General features: G+C 50.3%; 1 protein-coding gene across 1 annotated transcript in view; it reads left to right on the top strand.

Moving 5' to 3' along the window:
* The window catches only part of RRBP1 (ribosome binding protein 1), a 58,471-nt gene extending 44,260 nt beyond the window's left edge, over positions 1-14,211 (top strand). The window contains exons 16-24 of the mRNA XM_065401498.1: positions 246-338; positions 1,191-1,262; positions 1,490-1,585; positions 3,966-4,049; positions 7,418-7,510; positions 8,897-8,980; positions 10,802-10,900; positions 12,239-12,382; positions 13,753-14,211. Coding sequence (XP_065257570.1) covers positions 246-338; positions 1,191-1,262; positions 1,490-1,585; positions 3,966-4,049; positions 7,418-7,510; positions 8,897-8,980; positions 10,802-10,900; positions 12,239-12,382; positions 13,753-13,791 — 804 coding nt within the window. The 3' untranslated portion in view covers positions 13,792-14,211. The remainder of the gene's footprint in view (positions 1-245; positions 339-1,190; positions 1,263-1,489; positions 1,586-3,965; positions 4,050-7,417; positions 7,511-8,896; positions 8,981-10,801; positions 10,901-12,238; positions 12,383-13,752) is intronic.
* Positions 14,212-22,905: the final 8,694 nt, after the last annotated feature.

The following is a 22,905-nucleotide window of genomic DNA, read 5'->3' as shown; positions in this document are numbered from 1 at the left end:
CAGCAGTATGGGTCCCTTCCTCCCCTAGCTTTGCAGAGACAGTCCAGCGCTGAGTCCAGCAGGAGGCTGCTTCTCTAAAGAACCTAGCAGCCAAGCTGACCTATTGATTTTAGTGGGAGCTGGACCAAGCCCTTAACTCTCTGCCTTGACAGCAGTTTGAATGCCTGCCTTGAGTGCTCTCCCCCAGTGAGCCTTCCCCTCTCCGCCTGCCCAGCCTCATGCCTCCGTCCCTTCTCCCTTGGCAGGAAAGAATGCTCAAAGACTTGCAGAAGAGCGTGGAGGAGGAGGAGCATGTGTGGAAAGCAAAGCTAACAGCGTCTGAAGAGGAAGTGCAAAAGGTGCATCCTAAAGATTCTCGCCTGTGTGTGAGCAGGAATCCCTGGGGTGCTGGCTGCCTAGAGATGCTGGGAACCAGTGGGCTGGTGACGCGTCTAACGCTGTAAATAACAAGAGAATCATAATGATCCCTTCTGGCTTCAATCTATGAAAGGCGAGGGCTTTAGAGGTCCCTCACTAGGGAGGGGCACATCTTTAAAAGGCTCTAGGGTTGAACTTGGTGTAAAAACAATTTATTGATTCTGAAATAAAGATAAACGACAGGGCGATACCACATCCTTTGCCCTTTGCAATACTCACCTTTCAGCATGCGCACACGCAGAAGGAAAGATGCCCTCCCGTATAAGCTTCTGCCTCCCTGAGATCCTGATACTGACACATTCATTGAAAAACCCAAACTTCAAAAATGTTCAGTTTAAAACCAAAAAAATTTCTTTTTTTTTTTTTTTTGATTCTTCAGCAAAAATTTCAATGCCCTCAAAAAGCCACTTTTTCCATCAAATGCGGCAAACAAAAAACATTCTATTGACTTCAATGGTGACTCGTTAGAAGGGAGGAACCCAGCTTGACTCTCAGATCCTTGGCTTGGTTTGCAGGGATGACTGTATCATCATCCTTATTTGGATGCTGTTAGTAAAGGTCCCAATCCTGGATCAGGAGCCCAGTTGTGCCAGGTGCTGTACGAACGCAACAAATGGTCTCTTCCCTCAAAGAGTTTACAGGGTAACCCCACCGTGCCATTTTTAGTCGCTTGTAGGAGACGTTATAGAGGAGAGTCTAAGCTGGGAAATCCTGCTTACTAACACTTTGTTTCTTTATTTTCCATTTTTTGGGGGGGTCAACGCTTGGTGTAGTCACAAGTCCAAGTGAAATCTCTTGCAGAGGCTGTGGACCAGCTGAGGGTAGAGCTCCAGAACACAGATCAGGTATGGACATTCTCACCTACTCCAAAAGGAAAGGGTACTGATTTCTGCTGCACCCCTGGAACTTCCCTTTAATGTTGCCAGGAGAGAGGCATCATAATTTCTTCTCAACCCCTCCGGGGGGAGGTTGGGAGAATTGGTCTTGCTGGTCTAGAGAGGCTAGATATGCAAACAGATGAACGCCTGTATCATTATCGATCAAATCACCGTGCTCTCCTTGTTTTAATCAGCTGAAGGAATATACTTCTCTTCTGGAAGCACAGCTGGAAAATCACTTGGAGACGGCCAGTTCCGAACGCCAGAACTACACAAAAGAAGTTGAAGCAGTAAGTGTTGGTCATCTGTTTGGGGGAGGTGGGGGGAGAGACTAAAGCTAATCAGGGCCAGGAATCTCCAGAGCTTTAGTCCAGTGTGCTAGCCGCAAGCTCATCCTTCCCTTCTTGGAGAATCCTTTAGGTGGTATCTGCCTAGTTAACAGCTCGATCCATTCCTGACTTGAAATGCACAGAGAGTTGTGCAGAAGAGTCTCTCCTTTTGAGGTTTTTAAACACTCCTCGCCCCTCTGAATGGCTGATAATTAATTCCCCTGGCGTTAGGGTTTAGAAGGAGCAGATAAATGAAGCCGTAGGTGTCGGAAGACACAGAGGGCACTGCCCACTCCTCTCCCTGCAGACCACCAGGCTTTGTCTTAACATCAAATCTGGTGTTTGAAGACAAGCAGCTGAGTTAACTTTAGGTGGGACTAAGCGAGAGCCGCATGTGTACTGAACAGAGTGAGGGGTTTGTTCGTGTGAGAGCGGAATTCCTCAGTCATTCGTGGCTTTGCAAAGCATAAAGGAAACCTTGTGTCTGGGTGTAAATATGCGGTCTGCCGTCCGCTTTGCTAAACTAGCCGGCCAGGTGAGGGGTGAGATGCCCCAGCTCCTGTGCCTGTAGAAGCCGAAGAACTGCTTAGAACAGACAAGTCTTCGATTTGCAGAATAACTCTCTGGAGGATTTGAAAGGGAAGGAGTGGCTCCAAAATGGGCAGCAGGTTGGCATGGCGACCACTAGGCCCTGGCTGGACCTGCTACGCCTTCACTAGCCAGAGATGCGGATCCTACTTCGCTAGCCTGCGTCTGCTCACAGAAGGACAAACAACCTCTTTAAAATGGGCTTTACAAGACTTCAGGCTTGGCTCTCAAACCTATCGTTTTTTCGAAGGTGCCTCAGGGAGTCGGGCACCCGAGTCCTGTTGAATTGTAGTGGGAGTTGGGTACCTAACTCGGGCTCCTTTGGCGATCCAGCCATTGATCTCTTTCAAGATGCTGGCAGGAAAAGAGGCTGCTTTCTTGACTGATGATTGAGCTGTTCTGGTCTGTCTGGTGGTCCTAGCCATCGCACCACAAGTATACATGGTTGTGAAGTGGGAGGAGAGAGGCCTAGTGTATTTGCAAACCAACTAGCGAACAGGAGCAGCAAACAGGCGAGTTTTGCGAGGGGTTCTCTGGGTGCAGGAGGAGTGAGTACGTGAGCTTGGGGGGGGGGGAAGTGAGATTTTGTTTGTGTGCTTGCTTGGCGGGTGCTTGCTTGACGTTTTTCTAGTGGGGTCTGTTCTAGGGGCTGAGCGCTGGGCCTAGCGGCCTGCTGGGCAAGGCTGAGAGCTTTCTAAGGCAGCTCTAGCCTCCCATCCTCTGCTCCCTGATCCCTTGACAAGGGGGCCGGGCTAACTCGGGGAGATCAGTTGATATGTGCAAAGTAATGCACATTGGAAAACATAATCCCAACTAGCTCTACAAAATGATGGGCTCTAAATTAGCTGTTACCACTCAAGCAAGCTCTTGGAGTCGTCCTGGATAGTTCTCTGAAAATATCTTCTCAATGTGCAGCAGCAGTCAAAAATATCAACAGATTGTTAGGGACCCATAAGGAAAAGGCTAGATAACAGAACCAGAAAATATCCTAATGCCACTATATAAATCCACGGTACACCCACCCCTTAAAGACGGTGTGCTGTTCTGGTTGTCCCATCTCCAAAAAGATCTATTAGAATTGGAAAAGGTACAGAGAGAGGCAATGAAAATGATTAGGGGTATGGAACAGTTTCTATCTGAGGCGAGAGTGAAAAGTCTGGGACTGTTAAGCTTGGAAAAGAGACAACTTGGGCGGGATATGCTAGAGGTCTATAAAATCATGACTGGTGTTGAGAAAGTGCGTAAGGAAGTGTTATTTATCCATCACATAACACAAGAATGTGGTCACCAAATGAAATGAATACGCAGCAGGTTTAAATTAGACCTCACACAGCTCGCATTCAACCTGTGGAACTCATTGCCAGGGGATGTTGTAAAGGTCAAAAGTATAACTGGGTTTAAAAAAGAATTAGAGAAGTTTATGGGGGATAGGCCCCATTAATGCCCATTAAACATAATGGGCAGGGACACAACCCCATGCTGTGGGTGTCCCTAAACTTTTTACTAGCAGAAGCTGGGACTGGATGATGGGGATGGATCCCTTGCTAATTGCCATGTTCTGTGCCTTCCCTCTGAAGCATCTGGCACTTGTCGCTGTCAGAAGACCGGATACTGGGTTAAATGGACCTTTGGTCTGACCCAGCACGTCCGTTCTTATGTAACTGATGCACTGCTTCTTCTCCCTGCCACTCCAAACACCCAAGCTTCTTCCAGACACTAACACAGCTGCTGACGTCCCTCTTCTTTTTTCCAGTTGAGGCAGCTCTTCTCTGAATCCCAAGAACAGCTGGATGCAGCAAAAGCGGAAGCACAGAAACAAAGCCAGGAGCTTGCACTGGTAATGGCTAATTGCTAGTTAATATCTAACCTAAGGTCGGGTCTAGACTTAAAAATTGTTCTCTATCGAACTGTTTTGGTTAGGCGTGTGATTATTGTTAATGATGTATCGGTACAATCCGTAGAGTGGCTGCAGCTATACAGATATAAAGGTGCCTGTACCTGGGTAACTTTAGAGCTTGTCTACATGGGAATGCTCCAAATTGTTCTGAATTAACTTATAAAGTGGATTAAAGTCCCCTTTGTGTTCAGGAATAGCTGTACTGGCGTAAAGCACTCTTATCCTGGCATAACTCTGCCAACACTAGAGGGGATTGAAGCAATTCAGTTATACCCGTACCTCTCTAACTCCACAACTTTCTAGCGTTGATGAGACCTAACAGAGGCGCTCTTCGGTGGAGAGCGGCAGGCTGGGAAGCTGTTGTAAGCTGTGGTTAGCTGGAAGGGACGTACAACTCTGTGACACTGATGAATTTCCCAAATCTCCACAGAACTCCGTGTGGGGTCGGACTTCAAGTATGTCCAACTCCAAGTGCCCATCGAACCATTTGCCAAGGGGATTTGTATTTTGAAAATGCTGAAGAAGGCGGGCGAAGGGTTTCACACCATGAAACTCTTTGCGATTCTCATCGTTGCTTTCTTGATTAGGCCAGATTTTTCAGGGTGCCAGCTATGCCAGATGATTCCCAGGCAGAAGCATGAATCTAAGCTGCTGTAAAATATATACAACCCAGCCAAGAGTTAAGTGCTACTGGGTCATCTTCAGAATGTCAAGGAGTTACCATGCGAACTAACTCTCTGGGCACAGGGAACGATGCTCTCATGGGTCCAGGGATCAAATAACAAATTGACTCACTCCCTGTACCTTGCGCCCATACACAACTATATTAGAAGAATGTTAAGGTTGCGAAGTCTAGCACGTAAATTGGGAAATGCCAGTGTAATCTTTTCATCGATTTTTAAGGCCAGAAGGGACCACGCAAGAATCTAATCTGACCTCCTGCGTGACACGGGCCAAGGTTGCAAAGGTAGCCTTAATTCTGGCATTTCCTATGTTAAGGTTGTAGAATCAAGCACTCTGAATATTATTTTAGTGTAGAGTGTCTGTCTAATACATATGTGCACACATTCCTTTTTTGGTTGCAATTGGATTTGGTAGTAGGTCCCCTTATGGGAGGGCGTCCGGGGTCCCTCAGATGTCCTTACAGATCATCTGTTGGCTGGAGGAATCTTATTTTGGGTTCCTTTTGAAACTGGCTTTTCTGTATGTAGGAATTAGCCATAGAAATCTATGAAGGTTGCCTGACTGTCTCTGAAATGGGGGAGGTTTAGGTTGGATATTAGGAAAAACATTTTCACTAGGAGGGTGGTGAAGCACTGGAATGGGTTACCTAGGGAGGTGGTGGAATCTCCTTCCTTAGAGGTTTTTAAGGTCAGGCTTGACAAAGCCCCTGGCTGGGATGATTTAGTTGGGGATTGGTCCTGCTTTGAGCAGGGGGTTGGACTAGATGACCTCCTGAGGTCCCTTCCAACCCTGATATTCTATGATTCTATGAACCCATTTGATCAATGTGATGTGACTACCCTGTAAGAAGGGGAAGTGTTAAGACGTTAACAGGAGTGCCACTCCTAAGGGTTAAGAAATCATGAGGTTTGTCTTAAAAATGCCGGAATCTTATATGCTGATTCTTATTTGCTTTCTGGGGTGGGAACCTTACGGCTCACGTCTCAAGCTTTTCTTTCCCAATATGAGGGCTAGAAGCTTTATTTTATTTTATTTTTTTAAATGAAAACTGTGATTCTCACGTCGTTGTGTAACTCCAGGAACTGGAGCTTTCAGAAAAGGAGTTTGATATTGGGAGGCTCGTGATAAAAGCCTGAGGGTTGGTTACACTTTTTAAATGGACGAGAGCCGGGCAGTTCAAAATCTCCCTCCACAATGCACCAACTGGTATCTGGTTATAGCTTCTTTGGAATAACGAACGCCTCCCCTGCACTGTAAGTCTAACCATTTGGATCATTCAGGTAGTTGTCACAGATCTATACCTGCTGCTGAGGAGTAATTAGGCCAATTAAACAGGGAAGCAGTTGCAGGTATTTAGCAACGTTGTATTTTCATCGAGCATCTCTTTTCCCAGAACAGGACCTGTTGTAAATCTTCTAACCTTCAAACCCACGTTTCCGTAAAGGGCAGCGCCACACTGCGGATGGGCTGAGCAACTGCAGGGCTCCTTGGCAGACTGAGCAGAAATAGATGCTGGCTTCTCTTGATAGCCGCCGCTGGCTCTGCAGCTCTCACTGGAAATGTTGCTCTTCATAACGGAAGTGGAGACAACTTAAAAAATAAATGTCCTTAAACAAATGCAAGGAAGGTGCAGTGTCCCTGCTCAGACCCAAATTTTTGCCCGCATGGCTTAGAAAAAAGTTGTAGAAAGACCCCATTTAGGACACTTTTCCCTCCCCCCCCCCCAACATGTTTGAGTCATTTTTGTGTGATAAGCTGCTACCCAAGGAGTTGTCCCACTGTTACGCTGCAGGCAGTTAATAGAGTGTTGTATTAAAGCGGTTTCCCCTGCCTTTCTGTTGCTATTGCACTGTGAATGTCACCGCTCCACAGAGACGTAAACTCTTTACAGAATCTGAATGCAGGCTCTAGTGTCTTCTGGATCCATTACAAAATCAGCTGTGTTTGGGATTCCTTCCGCAGATGACCTGTTAGAGTCAGTCTTGCTTTCCATCAGCCCCACGTTCCCCCTTTAATGTTACCGACTATCCATTTATTAACTACTATACTCCAAAACCATGGACTGAATGCCCCGGCCCTAATCCTCCAGTTGGCTTCACCTGGATCTGATCCTTGTGTCTCTGAGGAACCCCAGGAACACATGTGAACACAGAAGTCTGAATGTGGGGATTCCACTGCAAGATCAGGGTCTGTTCTTGTAACTCTTCCATAGGGCTGAGTACTCGTGACAGGTGAATTTCACTGCTGGGGGTATCTGGCGAACCCCATCCATACCAGTGAGGTTGCAGCTGTTCTCATGTCACTGAGTCTGATCTGATAAACTTTGAACTGTTACTTTTGGGCGGTTTCAGGAGGACGTTCCGTGTTTGAGCTTCATGGATCCCTTCTGGGATTTCCGACGGAGTGCAGTGGGATTTGGGCGTCATCCCCTTAAGCAGCTCTGTGAATCTCTTCCCCCGTTGCTCAGCTAACTTCATGTTGACTTGTTCAGGCAGCAGAATAAATCTGACTACTTTTGCTGGCCACGAGGCGCGTTTTCCATTGGCCACCCTCTCTCAAAGCTTCGCCTGCACCTTGGCTGCCACTGTGTGTCACTGAGCCAGGCTTGCTGGTCCTTGTTTCAGGTCAGGCAGCAGTTGAGGGAGATGAAGAGCCATGTGCATGATGGAGAAGCAGCTGGGTCGTGGGCTAACCCAAGCGAGCGCGAGCCCCTCGAGGTTAGGGCGGTGAGACCACTGCACGCTAAGGCACTGATTAACGACTGCACTTGTCCCGTCTCCCGCTCGACACCTGCATGATAATTGTATATGGCTTCACTGATGACTGTAGAACGTGTGTGTTGTGCTGTTTCTGTGGGGCTTCTATTGAGGTGGTTAATTTTCTTAACTAGATAAGGGAGGGGAACAAGCTTCACGTAACAAATATTCTTACCATGGCCCATTTGTAAAGAGAGGATTCAAAACACCCACTTTCTTATCGTAGTTCTAGTGGGCCCCAGCTGAGATCAGGGCCCCATTGTACTAGCTACTGTACAGACCGCCCCTGCCCCAGAGCGCTTTGTTCAAGTAGATACCACGCAGGGTAAGAGGAAGGAAGTGGCATTACAGATGGGGAGGACTGATGAAGTGACTTGCCCAGGGTCATGCAGGAAATCTGTGGCAGAGCTGGCAATCCAGCCCAGATCTCCAGAGTCCCAGCTCAATGCCTTAGCAGTGAGACCATCATCTGATGACTTTTTGAGCAGGCATGAGGACTGGCTTTGATCAGTGCTCTCTGCTTTTGAGACCTCCTTGGTCGATGACAGTGGGCTGACCGCTGGGCTTAGTGGCAGCACTATGCTTTAGGGGATCCGGGGTCGGAAGATGGGTGGGCAGGGAGTCCTGCAGAGTTGATGCACTGGGTCCTTGAAGTGAGGGAATCCATTACACTGCACTCCATATACTCTCTCGGGCTGGTTTTATGGGGTGCTGTCTTGTCTACTGAAGGGGTGGGCAGTCACCATGTGAGGCCCTGGAGGGTGGAGAATTCTGGTCTTACAGGACTTCTTGGGCTAAGGATCAGAATTCAGAGGGGCAAGGACTTTGTGGAGGATTGGATTTCTAATCTCACTAACCAGAGTTGGGTTCCAGGAATTAACTCTGAGAGTCTTTCAGCCTAACCTTTCTCTCCTCACTAGCTTACTGACCCCACAAGCTGTGTTCTCTGCTCTTTGAGTCTTAATCCTTTCCATTGTGGAGTTTTCCCCAAGGTGCTGTGTTGCCCAAGTGGTGGGGAGCTGTCAGATGAGACGGGTGGGGTCAGTCTGCTCTTGGCCTTTGCAACCAGTTCCAGTTCAAGTTGCTGGGGCTGGAACAAGGGTGGAATATAGCATCAAATTGGGCAGAGACTGGAATTGTAAAACTACTGGCTAGAGATTTCCTTTGGCTTAATCTTGGAAGCCTTTGGGGATTAGAGATCGGAAGCAGGGCCTGGCAGCTGCCCTTCAGGGCTTTGGGGAAAGCTCTAGAGTCCGTCTCCGTTTATCTACGTGTAGCAGGCTTCGGAGTCCCGTCTGCTCCAGTTGATCTTTCCAATGTGACTGATTCACTTTGGTTTCTGTGCAGTTGAAAACGCAGCTGGAACAAACTGAAGCAAACGTGGATAACGAGCAAGAGCTGAGGCAGAAGCTAGTGCTGGAGTTTGAAGAAGTAAGTTCAAACCTGCGTGTGCGTGGGACTCTCTCTGGCCTGCTGTCTGTGACAAGGGATTGGGGGCTTTGCTTCCCTCCGGACAGAAGGTCTGCGTTTAAACCGATGGAGGAGGGAAAGTCCCTTTGAAAGGCTGTATGTGATCACCAGCATAGCAGAATGTTCATGATGCTGGCTCTTCTGAGCTGTTAATATGGGTGGGATTGCAGAAGGTCAAAATTGATGGTCATCGTCCCTTCTGGCCTTTCATCTATGCCTATTACTGACAAAGACCTAAAACTGAAAGCAACACGTTTGGTCCTTTAATCACCTTTTACCTGTTGTAAAAATGCTGGTAACGACCCAATGAGTTTCACTTTAAACAGTGAAGTGCTCTCTCTTTCCCCCTCACCTCCCATTTGGGATTTGCCTTTTTAGCCGTGCTCACTTTTTTTTTTTAAACTTAAGGCAGTGGCTTGCTGCTGAAGGACTAAAACTGTAGCAAAAAGAACATTGTCCAAACACACATCTCCAATCCCTCTACCTGTTTCCAAGCGTCCTTGTAATCCTAAAAGGAAACTGTCAATGCCAAAGAGCTTACATGGGCCACTTCCTAAATACCGGTCGTTCTCCTGGTTGGCAAACAGGAAGGGTCTAAAGCTGCAGTAGCAAACCCGCGAGTGTTTATTTTGGAGCGGCTCTTTCACCTACAGGTGGCAGTTGGCCTGTGTTCTCCAAGTGACTAGCCTTTTGAAGGGCTTTCGTTTGGGGGGACCCATGTTGAGGCATTTTAAAGGGGCAGGTGCTTGGCACTTTGACAGTTTGGGGATCTCTTTGGAAGGTTTCAGGTTAGACACCAGAGCAGCTAGTCGCTCCTGAAAATCTCAGCAGGCTTTACCTGTCTTGCGGGACTGAAACGGTTCCTCGGTCATACCTCTGTCAGCCTGTTTCACCACGTGCATTTGGTCTTTTTCTCCTCGCCAAAATCTTTGGGACTCCCCTAGCCTGCTTGTCTGTCTCCGGGCTGCAGGAAAACGACTCCCACAGTCTGCTTCTGTTGGGTCGAGTTGGCTGTCATTGGAACTTTTTATTTTTTTAAGCAGCTCTACAAAAAAGTGGAAAACCAGCTTGAATTTAACCAATAGGACCCTGGCCTGTAAATGGGGGGAGGCCAGGCTGGCTGCTTCTGGTCCCGGTGCTACTGGGGAAAATGCTACAATGTCCCACCCAGCTGCGCATGGGGTGGTGGAAGGGCAGAACGCAGGTCTGCTCTGGGCGCACCTGCTAGCCGGTTAATTCTAGCATTAAATGAAGGCTGTTTGAAATATTGCCTTGGCCTGCCTCTTTCCAAGGAACAAACCATCATGGCTGCTGGGAGGGGCGTGGCTGTAGGGAGATCTTTAAAACTTCCTGAACCTGATCTGAAAAGACGTATGTGCATTTTACTGGCAACCTTGCATGCACAAGCAGTACCAAGGCCTGCAATGCATTGGCTAGTTTCTGTTCGCAGCCTGCCACGGGTACATGCAAACCAACGCCACAAGTGGGAAAACGTAGCGCGTGGTGGTCACGAAGAGGGTTTATCTTTCAAATTTAAGCTGAGATTAGCCTGAGATGGTTTCTTAATGTAGCCACTGAGAGCAGTGTACGCACTGCAGTGTAACTGAACTCTGCGCGGATAAACGTCGCTATACCCACTGCTGTGTGGTGCTGGGATTCTTAGTCAGCTGAGCTTCCCCTCTGCTCTTCTGGGCCCCTATTCGTCCTGTCTGCCGACCACCCGTTGGATTCTCAAGTATCGCAGTAAGGTAGGACTGACCTCTCCACTTCCTGAAACCGCAGGCGCAGAGCTCGGTGTGCAGTTTGCAAGCTGAACTGGAAAAGCTGAGATCCGCTGCAAACGTAGCGTCCTCGGAAACGGAGGAGGTTCAGCACCTGAAGGTAATTCCCTGCAAGCCCAGGAGGGCGAAGGGCACCCTGGGCCAGATTCTGGTTCCAGTCTCGGTCTGCTGCTCCGGTAGCAGAACGGTACCACTGCAGGCTGGGGGAGAATTCTCTAGCTTGCGGGCCTAGCCCTGTGAGGGGGCAGGGTCACTGCGTTCAGTGCTGGCAGCCGCCGGGCCAGATGTAATCTACGAAGCGGGAAGTCTGGGTCCCCATAGCAGCCCAGAATACAGCCCTGCCCTCTGATGCAGCCCGGAACCGATCCCAGCAGTGCGGCCTGAGCAGCACCGGGGGGTGGGAGAATAGCTCAGTGGTTTGAGCCTTGGCCTGCTAAACCCAGGGTTGTGAGTTCAATCCTTGAGGGGGCCATTTAGGGATCTGGGGCAAAAATCTGTCTGGGGATTGGTCCTGCTCTGAGCAGGGGGTTGGACTAGATGACCTCCTGAGGTCCCTGCCAACCCTGAAATTCTATGCTGTGCATTAAGGGGCTATGTTTGCCAAGCCAGGGAAGGGAAGCCACGCGCAGGGTAAGTTGGGGCACCCTTGCTGCTATTGCTGTGGTCCCTGACTCGGGCCTGAGAGCTGGCTCCTGAAGCCACTTCTCATGTTGGGCATTGCACCGTTTGGGGCTTCGCCTTCCTCGTGTGATGTCTCGCTGCAGCCGGCTCGGGCTCCCCAGGCTCGGGCTGTGGGATCTGGCCCTTGTAGGGTGGAGGAGGAGGAGAGGAAATAAGACTCCAGGGCTGCTTCTCCCTTCAACCCTGGCATCAAGTGTGGCAGGGGGTTTAGGTGAATCCGAGCCCCGTCCTGCCCATTCCCATCGGTCCATGGCACTAGTGGGGAAGGAGAGCAGGCAGGGAAGGAGCAGCTCTGAGACTCTGCCTCTGATGGCTAGAGACTAGCAACCACCATGTCGTCCTCCGACACCAGTCGGATTCATACAGGAAGGACTGGGGCCTGCTGACTGTGCTGGATGGGGCCATCCATTGCTTTGGCCCCATCACAGAAGGTGGCTAGACAATTGGTGGGGAGATGAGATCCTGGCCAATGTCTGTTGTGCAGAAGCAAGTCTGGATTCTATGTTCCTGCACAGAGACTCTCATTAAGGGTGACCAACCTGTAAAATGTGGGGATGAGCATCAGTTACATCTAGAGGGAACTGAGCAGATGTTTCTCCACTGTCAAACAAAAACCAGAGTGCAACCCCATAGCAAAAACCTCTCCAGGGGCTCTGTGAGGTGGGAGTGGCCTGTGACTGCTGCTGCCCTGTGTCCAGTGATCAGTAAATGATTGATCTAGTTATCGCAAATAATAGTTTACTTCAATTGTGTGCAGGAAAGACTTGAGAAGGAGAAGAAGCTAACGAAGGACTTGGGACAAGCCGCTACCAAACTCCAAGAGCTATTGAAGATTACCCAGGGACAACTGGCCAAAGAAAGAGAAGCAGTGAAGAAATTGAAAGAACAGCTTCAAGAAACGGTATTGCATCTGTGTCCAAATGGAACGTAGTGGTGTGCAGATAGAACTAGGAAGCCACAACCGAGATTGGGACCCTGTTATGCACAGACACGTAGGAAGGGACCGTCTCTGCCCTGAAGACCTTACAGTTGAAATACATGAATCAAAGGGTGGGGAACGGAGACTCTGAGATGAAGTGATTTGCCCGAGGACGCAGGGAATCCGACAATTGGCAACAGAATCCAGATCTTCCAAGTCCCGGCCCAGTGCTTTAACCATTAGACCATCTTTCCTATTCAAGACGCGCATAATGTACAAAAATGGGAACTTTACAAGAGGAGCACTCATACACTGCCCGGGCTGATCTTAGCGGTGGCAGAACATAGAGTAGAGAAATCCATTTCCCCTTATCAACTTTTTCAACAAAAATTCAGATTCTGGACAGTATGACTGTTGTTCGCAGTGGTAGTGTAGCCATGTTGATTCCAGGATATGAGAGACACACGGTGGGTGAGGTAATCTCTCTTATTGGACCAACTCCTCTTGGTGGAAGAGACCCATGAGCTCCACAGAGCTCTTCTTCAGATCTGGGAAAGGTACTCGGAGCCTCACAGAATTTAAGCTTCCAGGCTCATCTTTTGAAGGTGCTGTGCAGGTTTCCTTTGAGGACGAGGACTGAGAGGTCCGATATGGAGTGATCACTTTATAGCAAGTGTTCACCCACAGGCAATAAGTGTGTTTTTTGGTCTTTTTATCGTTTTCCTCTGTGAGTTCATTTGAGAGTATAGTTTTGTCTGGTTTTACACATGTTGTTGAGGCATTTGATGCACCTTCTAAAGATGAGCTTGGGAACTTAAATTCATAACTCTGCTAGACACCAAAAATTATGGATTCAATAGAGACCTTGGTTTTATGTCTCATTACAAGGATCTTTCTTTTCCTATGAGTGCAGAGGTGTTAATTATTTTCATTACTCTTTCTTTTCCTATGAGTGCAGAGGTGTTAATTATCCCCTTCATTTTGAATGGTTTCTTGCAACATGTGTTAACTCCTTATGCTTAATCTCTTCCACCTTGTATTTAGCTGAGACACCATTTCCCAGACTTGAGGAAAAGCTCTGTGGAGCTCAAAAGCTTGTCTCTTTCACCAACAAAAGTTAATCTGACTGCATGGCCAGAAGGCCAGATCTGGCCTGTAGAGCATTTGTGTTAACATCACTGGATCAGGGGTTCTTTGAGTCAAATGTTGAATCCTGCCTCTGCCATTATGATATTGACGTAATTGTTAGATAAATCCCTGTCCCTAAGAATACTTGCTTACTCAACTACTAAAAACATAATACATGTTCTATTTACAATCCTATAACCTGTTCTGCTCTTTCTCGCTTCCAGGGGGAAGACAGCGGTTCAAAGGAAGGAACTTCTGTCTGATGGGTCTAAGATCTAGAATTTACTATTCCACTTACCAAAATGCCTTACACGTTCCTAAAAATATATGCTCAGTTCTTTGCAGATAAAGACACACAAGCCATTAGTGACCCCAAAAACCTCCTAGTTTGAGATTTAAAAGGATACAAGTACACACTGCAGACGTACATCTGTAAAGGAATTTTCATACTGTTTTTTTGTAAAACTGAGTTCCCTTGGGAAAGCCCTGACTGTGTCAGCCAGCTGCTTCCAAGCCTTTACCTTCTGTAGTAACAGAATCCATGAATGTGCGAAAAGGGAAGACTCTGTGTGTGTTCATCAATCAGTGCAATTTTTGTCTTTTGGGGTGAATGAAGCCTGGAAGGTACACGGCGCCCCTGTTTGTCGTACCAGGCGGCTGTTGGCAAGTGTCCTTGTGAATTTCTGGATGGTAATGCAATTAAACCAATGGTGTAGCTAACTAGGGGTTGTGCTGGTCTTATTTTGAGGCGCTTGCTCCTGTTGATGGTATAAAGCGCTATGATCATAACAGCCCTTGAGTCCTCCATATCCCAAAGGCCCCATCCCCCAGCCGCAGGACGGAACAGAAAGGTGGCGCTCCGCTTTTCTTGTTCTTTCCTGAGTGGTGTGAGCGGAGGGCAAAGTAGTACAACACTCCTCATTCCACGGTGTGAGCGAGGGACGGAGATGGTCCTGGGGCGTCAGGGGATTGTGTCCTGTACTAGGAGCGCTGAACACCGCTATGGGAGCTGGCAAGACGGGTTTGACATGGTGGGAGTGCCAGCTGCCCTGGTCCATCTTGGGCATCCAGGAAGTTTCCCTGCTGCTGGTCGCGTGCATCATTTTCGCTGCGTCCCACGGGAGCCTCGAACCTGGAGTTGTCCAGGAGGGGAAGAGCTGTATGGAGAAGTCAGGCCAAGCTGTGACTTCAGCTTTTCTGAACGCAGGTGAGCCATAAGCCCATCTCTGCTGCCATTGAAGTTGATGACAAAACTCCTGTTGATTCGGTTCGGTAGGAGCTGAGCCGGGTCAGCACTCGGTGCTTTCAGGGGTGAGATTTTTCCCACGTCTTACTCGAATGATCTAACTCCTCCCCGCGCTGCCCCCCGGTGGTCACTTGTACATGTTCGATAGAGTGGCCTAATTGGAGGAGGTGAAAACACAGCGGCTGGTCTGATCCTGCGGGGATCAGTTAGGAGGCTTGTGTGTATGTAGCCGAGGGAGCCAAGTCCCTCTCTGTTTAAGGGCAGTTTTAACTGGTGCTTGGTGAACGTGCTGGTCCGTACAACCTACTTGGACTTGCTTATGTTAAACCAGCCCTTTTGCGCCCCCTGCTGGTTAAGCACTCGTTTTGTTCCTTGAACTGTCCTGTGTCTGCAGGGGTCCCAGGCGTCTGTGTGCAAAGCACGGGCTGCTTTAGCATCCAAGGGAGCCTTCAAAGCCAGGTTGGAGTGAGAGCCCTGTGGGGTTAGTTAGGGCAGAGTCTGGGTCTCTGTCAGTAGAGGAGAAAGAGCCCCTTCTCTTTGTTCCCAGCAGGGCTCTAGGGGGCTGGGTGTGGGTGGAACCTCGTGCCCTGGGAAATGGAGCGCCGCCAGCACGCAGGTCTGTCTTGGTGCCTTCTATGTTCCCCTCCCTTGTATTTACACCTGAAATCAGATTCCTGCCCCAGGCTCTGGCTGCCCCTAGCACATCACGGCACAAAGGAATCCCAGCAGCAATTCAAGTGATCGGCTTCCCGATGTCCTGCCGAAACGGCCCCCTCCAGCGACTCCCTCCCGCCCCCTCGGGGCTGGGCGTGGCGCCGCCTCAGCCTGCTCGAACTGGTGGCGTTTGCAGCATGCTGGGAAGGTAGCCTGTTTGGGCGCAGTGGGAAGGAAGGAGCAAGCTGAAGAGCCCTCCCAGGCGGAGAGGCCTGACTACAGGAGAGGGTTCACGGCTGTGCAGCCCAAACGGAGGGAGGGGCCTAGGCCACACCCCTCTCCTGAGCATTTCCTGTCGGCTCGCTTTGGCAGCTCCCGGCCCAGCCTGCTGGCTTCCGTCAATGCCATTCATAGGCCGCTACCTCTGCCCAGGTGTGATATAGGGACCCTGGGTGCCTAGCGCAGGGTTGTGAAGTCCACCAAGTGACAGGGCCCGAAGACTGAGCAGTGCAGTGCCTCTAAGTGACTCTAGTTCCAGGAGTGCATCGCCCGGGACTGTCTTGGCAGACCAGGGACGTATTTATACAGCAGCCACCTGACCGGTGCTTCTGGGCCAACCAGGATAATGGGGATCTCGCCGTGCTTTGTTGTGCTGCCTAGTGAAGCTGTACCTGGCTGGGAGGTCCTTTGCTACCCCCATTGCACCAGACTGGTGCCCCTAGTTTGCTTTTGGGAGGTGAGTCCTGATCCCGTACGATGCTGAGCTGGAGTAAAGCCTTACGCTCGTTGCACCGTGCAGTTTGGGAACCGACAAGGGCTGCGTTGACCCGTGGGTGGCTGAGCCCTGCTTCTGCTCCTGGAGGTGAGCCCGACAAGGGATGTTCTGTGCTGCTCGCTCACTCGCTGACACTCAGAGGAGTTCGGTTTCTGTCCTGATGTGAAGATCAGCCCGGGGAGATAAGCACATCAGCCGAATGTTGCTGTAGCAGTAACAACTTCACTGATTTAAACAGCGACGGGAGGGAGGATTCGCATCTGCGTGGAGGTGCCATCCCGCCTGCAGTCCAGCTCCAGGAATCCAGCCGTGTCCAGGCTCAGCAGCCTGGGGAAGACTCACTGGTTATTATTACCTGCTGACGAACCATGGGCATGCAGCTGTGAGCTGCGTTTGCAGCCGGCCGGGTTCCTGGCTGGCTGCAGGCATGGGCCAAAGTCGCTGCATGGCTGGGCCAGCCCCTAGCTTTTCATTCCAAGCCCAGGATCCACCCCTCTTGCCTTCAGGGAAACCACTAGACCCTAGGTTGTCTGTCGCTGCCTTGGCAACTGGCCCTGTGCCCAGCCTTCCATTTACTGGCACACGGCACCTAAACGTCACCAGTGGCTCCTGGGCTAGTCTCCTACTCCTGGAGGGTTCTGGCAGCCCACGCTGGATATGGACTGTGCTGAACCAGCTAATAGCTCAAAACTGGGCTGCAGTTCCCGGGGGGGGGATACGGCCTCTCAGCCTGCGAGAAGAATAGCGGGTCCCAGGCCAAGTGCTCCCACGATTGCCCACCAAAGGCAGGAGGGTAACACGGCAGCTAATTAATTCGAATTGAGATAACTTTCCATAGAAGGTTGGGTGGGTCTTTAAAGGCACAAAAAGGGTAGTTAGGCACCTGACTCCCATGGACTAGCCGCTGGGCAGTAGCTGCTAGTGGTGCCTTGGAGAATCTCCCCCGCAACCTAACTTTAATGTACCTGGAGCTGTCTGCATCCAGCAGACAGGGAGAAGGGAAGGGGATTCCTCAGCTCTGCACCAGGTCCTCAAAGCTATTCAGACTCCTACCATCCACTGCAATCCGTGGAAGCCAGGGGCCTCATCACCTTTAGGGATCTGGGTCTAAGTCTCTCTTGAAAATGAGACGTAGGCTCCTGTTGAAGACTTTACTGTAGACCTAGGCCAGAGGTTCTCAAGCTGTGGTCCGTGAGCTCCATTCAGGTGGTCTGTGGCTAGTTCCCTCTAAGGTGCACGCCTGGGCGGCCGCACACAAGAGAATGAAGGGCCACCCACATAATTAGTGAGGTGGCAAACGCATGGCTCCACTAATTAGGTGCCTGGATCCTGGAGAAGACGCACATGTAAGGTGAGGTGGTGGTCTTGGGGTGAATAGGGGGTAGGTGGGAGGGGACAGCGGGGTGAGAAGAGGGGGTGGCGGCCTAAGCTCGGGGGCTGCAGTGGGGGAGAGACCCCCCTCCTTCCCAGCCCCAGCTTGGGGGCTGCCGTGGTGGTGGGGGAGAGACACCCTCCTCCTTCCCAGCCTCAGCTTGTGGGCTGCCGCGGCAGGGGAGAGAGGGCACATCGATCGCATTAGAAAGGTAAAACTACAGCTATTAAAATATGAGTTGTGTGCTTTTATTTGTAGAACAAAAAAACTCTTTTTTTTTTATATAGCGCTTTTATCCAAAGTGCTTTACAATAGTTAGCTTACGCTACAAACAACATTTGGAAAGATCATGAAGTGGTCCGCCAAGACCCTCAGCAATTTGCAAGTGGTCCGTGGGGAAAAAAAAAAGTTTGAGAACCACTGACCTAGGCTATAAACTAACCTGCTTCGCTCCCATTTGTGATGTACCTTCAGACTCTTTAACTTTGTTTCCCGTCGCAATATATCTAAATATGCTCATACCAACAGGCGTCGCTGAGTGCTACCAGCATGAACCTTTCCTGCTGGAGCCACGTCCTGCAAGCTGTATGAAACTGAAACCTCCTACGTGGACCAGCCACTAGAGGGGGACAAAGAGTGGCCCTCTGCTGGTGTATGTCACAGTTGAGCAGACGAGTACACAGTAGCATGAGTTACTGCCTGAAAGCTCCAGCACCAGAAGAAACGTCTCTAGCTTTGTAGAACAGACTTCTCGGAAGTCACTTCTAGGAAACAGGCAGCGCCTCGGTCAGTGCTATAGCTAGGGGAACTCACTGCCACAGCATGTAGTAGCTGAGGCCAAGAATGTAGCAAGATTCAAAGAGGAATTGGACTCTTCTGGGGCTAGCCAGAATAGCCAGTTCTAACATTCTCATGCTTCAGGGCCTAAGCCAATCTCTAACTAGCAGAGAACAGGCTGAGATGTAATGTCCGGGGCAGATTATGCCACCTCCACCTGCTGCGGGGTGTCTTGTACCTTCCTCTGAAGTAGCTGGCACTGGCCCCAGTCTGAGCTAAGCCATGAGGCTGGATGGAGCTTAGGGCTGAGCCAGCCCGGCTGTTCCTGACTAACCCTTCGGTTTTAATTCTGGGCAATCCTTTTATACGTTTTTCCTGCTGCAGCCGGGCCTTCCAGCTCTTCTGGGTACCAGGCAGACGGGATCACCGCTGTCGCCTAGCACCCCAGCCACACCCACGCTTTCTATTTGGCATCATCCCTTGCCAAAATCCTGATCGGGGGCAGGCTGGGCTTTTCAAAAGAACCCAAGGGAGTTAGGAGACTGAATTCCAACTCAACCCCCTTTGAAAATCCCATCCTTCGTATCGGATACAGCAAAGCCACCAACTAGTAGCTTTAAGTAAGGGTAGGTCTCCACTTCGAGCTGGGGGAATCCCAGCGCCGGGAAACACATTCACGCTTGCCCTGATTGAGCTAGTACCCTAAGAACTCTGTAGCCAGGGTGGCACAATCGGTGGGATATGCCTAGGGTGGTGGAAGGTGGGGTGGCTACCCCCTCCTGCTGCAGTGACGCTAGCTTGGTTGGAACAAGCATGCGTATGGCTCCTGGAGTAGGGAATCGCGCTCCCAGCTCAAGGTGTAGACATACCCCGAGTGTCGGGCTGAGAGTCGTTGATTGTAATTAAATCTGTGCAGTAGGAACTTGAACTCCTGTAGCTCGCAGCCATGTGGCAACGTCCCAGGCTGAGCTCTGCTGGTGGGCCTGGAAATCCTCAGCTAAGTGGGGGCGAGATGAGGAGTGAGAGCTGATTTGCGCTTCTTCCATTCATTCACGTCCCCTTCTTGGCCATCAGCCTGCGAGTAGTAACTCCGCTTGAGGCCGCAACTTTGCCATATGCCATGGTTCCTTGCATGAGTTTGCAAGCGACGGTACCGGTACCAGCACCAGCTGCTTTCCCTGCAGGAAACGGGGCATAGAATTGTGCAGGGAGGTTTCCCGGCACAATCATGAGGCCACCTTCACAGCACCGCTTCACCATTCAAAATCCAGCTTCCCTTTGTGGTGGTGGTTCTTGCCACCTAATCCTCTCTGCTTTATGCTCTTTGTAAGCACATGCACGTCCCCGGCTCCCGTGCCCCTCCGCTCCAGCCACTGTCCTCTCTGTTGCGGAGGGGATGGTGCATGTATTGTTCAGGAGGAGGTGGCTGCCCCAGTGAGAAATGTTGCTCTCTGTACTGGGAGGCAGGGCTGCAGCTAGTGGCACGGGCTGGTGTCTGTGGGTATTAGTTGTATAATAGGCAGGGCCGGCGTTTCCACTAGGCGGTTGCCTAGGGTGGCAGGATTTGGGGGGCGGCATTTTGCCGTCCTTGGTGGAAATTTGGCGGCGGGGGGTCCTTCCGCTCCGGGTCTTCAGCGGAAATTTGGCGGCGGGTCCTTCACTCGCTCCGAGACCCGCCGCCGAAGTGCCCCGAAGACGCGGAGCGGAAGGACCCCCGCCACCGAATGCTCAGAGGAGGAGCGCTGCCGCCTAGGGTAGCAAAAACCCTGGCGCTACTCCTGATAATAGGTTAATAAAAGAATAAGGCCTTGTCTACATGACAGAGCCTTTGCTGCTATTGCTATGCTGACAGAGCCCCCTAGTGGAGATGCAGTGTATGTTGTGATGCCAGCAGAACTCCTCCTACCTCCCTGAGTGACGTTAGCTAAGCAGAGACACAAGGTGGGTGAGGTAATATCTTTTATTGAACCAACTTCTGCTGGTGAGAGAGACCAGCTTTTGAGCCCCACAGAGCTCTTCTTCAGGGCTGGGAAAGAGCCTCACAGCTAAATATGAGGTGGAACAGATCTAAGCATAAGGAGTTAACACGTTGCTCGAGACCATTAAAGATAAAGCAGTCAATTAACACCTCTGCTGTCCCAGGACAAAGGAGGGGAGTGGGTTATATAGATTGCTGTAAAACATAAATCCTGTCTTGCTATTGAATCCATAATTTTTATGTCTAGCAGAGTCTTATGAATTTAAGCACCCAGACTCATCTTTTGAAGCTGTTGTACAGGTTTCCTTTGAGGACAAGGAGTGAGAGGTCAGATATGGAGTCATCGCTTTGTATAAAGTGTTCGCTCACGGGTGAGATGGTTTTATCTTTTATCATTTTTCTGAGAGTTCATTTGAGAGCAGCGTGACTGACGGGTTTCACACACACAGTTGTTGCTGGGGCATTTAGTGCACTGGATGAGGTACACCACATGTTGTGACAGGCATGTGTAGGACCCATGGATCTTGAAAGGTGTGTTGTGGGCGGTGTTGATTATTGCAGTGGTGGAGATAGGTCTGCAAGTTTGGCACCTGTTCTGGCAGGATGTGGGGCTGCTGTGAGTTGGTGGGACCTGGTCTGCGGGGAGCTTGCTTCTGATGGTGAGCTTGGTGGGGGTTGTGTGTGTTTGTTTGAAGGCCAGAAGGGGGGATTTGGGTAAGATTTCTTTCAGCATGGAACCCTCATCAAGCTTCGGTTGTAACTGTTTGATACCGCGTGGGGTGGTAGGTAACAACTAGAGGTGTGAGGTCAGTGTGGGTTTTTTCTACACCGAAGCAGGTTCTCGTGGGGGAATTAAGGTGGCCTATTCCATGATGCAATCTGCTTCTCTGGTGGAGTGTCCTTGGGTGGAGAAGGCAGTTTTAAGGGGTGTATCCTGGATTTACCCCAGAATATGCTCTGAGGAGAATCAGAGGGTGTGTCTACACTGCAATGTAAGCCCAGGGTTAGTAGAACTCGAGGTAGCAGACCCTGGGTTTATTAACCTAGGGCTTGAGCATCTACACTCATTTGTAACCTCTCCCCAACCCCCAGTTAGGAATTTGAGTCCTGAGACTCCAATGTCTACACTGCAGGCCTGCGTCCAACCACACACATCCCAGACTTCCTCGTGCCCTCCTAAAATGTGGCTGCCTTTGTTCGTGGTGCAGCGTGGGGAAAACTTGTCCCACAACCTGGTGTCTGTTTATCTGGCAAAGGCAGGGTCAGGGGATTAGTGAGGGAGAGAAACTTTAGGGAAAATCTCATCAAAAGCTGATCAAAGACAGTGTATAAAACACTAACCATTGAGAAATGGCATCGTTCCCTGGGTCCTGTGCTGTTCCCTGCTCTCAACAGGTTAGGGAACAGCACAATAACTTCACCCCGTTCATGCCCCTCCCACCTTTTTCAATTTTTTTTATTGAGATCATTATGTAAAACAGTCTGTGATAATAACAAGAAACAGAGCTCCAGGGGGCCACAGCAAAGAGCAGTAGTTGTGCTGCACAATAGGCATTGTTAAATGTGTACAAGCATTGGAAAGTAGGGCTCACATACAGGACTGCTCCATTGCTGTGTGGAAACAGGCTCTTCTTCTTTAATGTCATGGCCACACTAGCTTCCCTGGAATTGTTTACACATTTTCTTGGAGGAAGAGGGGTAGGACTGGACAATGGAGGCAAAGCCTGCACCAGGGTCAGCAAAACACGTCCCAGTGGAGAAGAGGCTGAGAGCTATAGGTGACCAGCTTGGCGGGCTCACACTTTGCTCTAAGAGGCCTGGCGTGGAAGAGGTAGGATACCCCGGTGGAGATGTCTCATCCTCTGACCCAAATGGAGCAGGGAGAGAGAGGCAGAGTCCCTGCATGCTAACACCAAGCAGCCTCTCTGTGAGTGGCGACTTGGCTATCCCTTCCCCAGTGTACAATGCAGTAGCAGAGCAAGAACACAAAGGCCACGCCGTGGTGGGAGCTGTACAAGTTTGCAAACTACCCCCTGCAGTCAGCTGCACTAAGGCCCTGCCCATATTTTAGTCCCCTTTAGCTGAACACCTGGCTATGCTCCCCTGGACCTGTGAGTGGCTCACAGGTGGGTGCAGCTATAAACCAGAACACAAATTGGATGCTGATGAGCAGGGCTGGAGCTAACTATGGCATAGGGAAGGGGTGGCTGAGTGCATGTTAACTTTAGACCAGGAGCGCAGAAGAGCCCTACAGTATTGTAATGGGGTCAGGCCAGACTTCCTAGGGAGTAGCAATGCTGAGCCACTCCAGACAGTGAACAAACAAAACACCCCCCAGTCCCGTATTGTCAGCTGGACTGGAGCAGCAGGGTGGGGGTTCTGGCCCCTGTAATTTTATCCTTTGGACAGCAGAGGTCAGCACTCTGAGCCAGCTCCCCACTTGTAGACGGTAGTGCGGGTAGCATCACCCCATCCACTTTCCTTCGGTGGTGTCCATGCAGCACCTCTAGATTTGATAATACCCCTTTGCTGGCCCCCCACCCCAACCATCCTCCTAGTCTCGCTTCACCGTGCT

Source organism: Emys orbicularis, chromosome 3 (genome assembly GCF_028017835.1).
Source record: "Emys orbicularis isolate rEmyOrb1 chromosome 3, rEmyOrb1.hap1, whole genome shotgun sequence".
In the NCBI taxonomy this organism is placed as follows: Eukaryota; Metazoa; Chordata; order Testudines; family Emydidae; genus Emys; species Emys orbicularis.
This window is presented reverse-complemented; position numbering and strand designations above follow the sequence as displayed.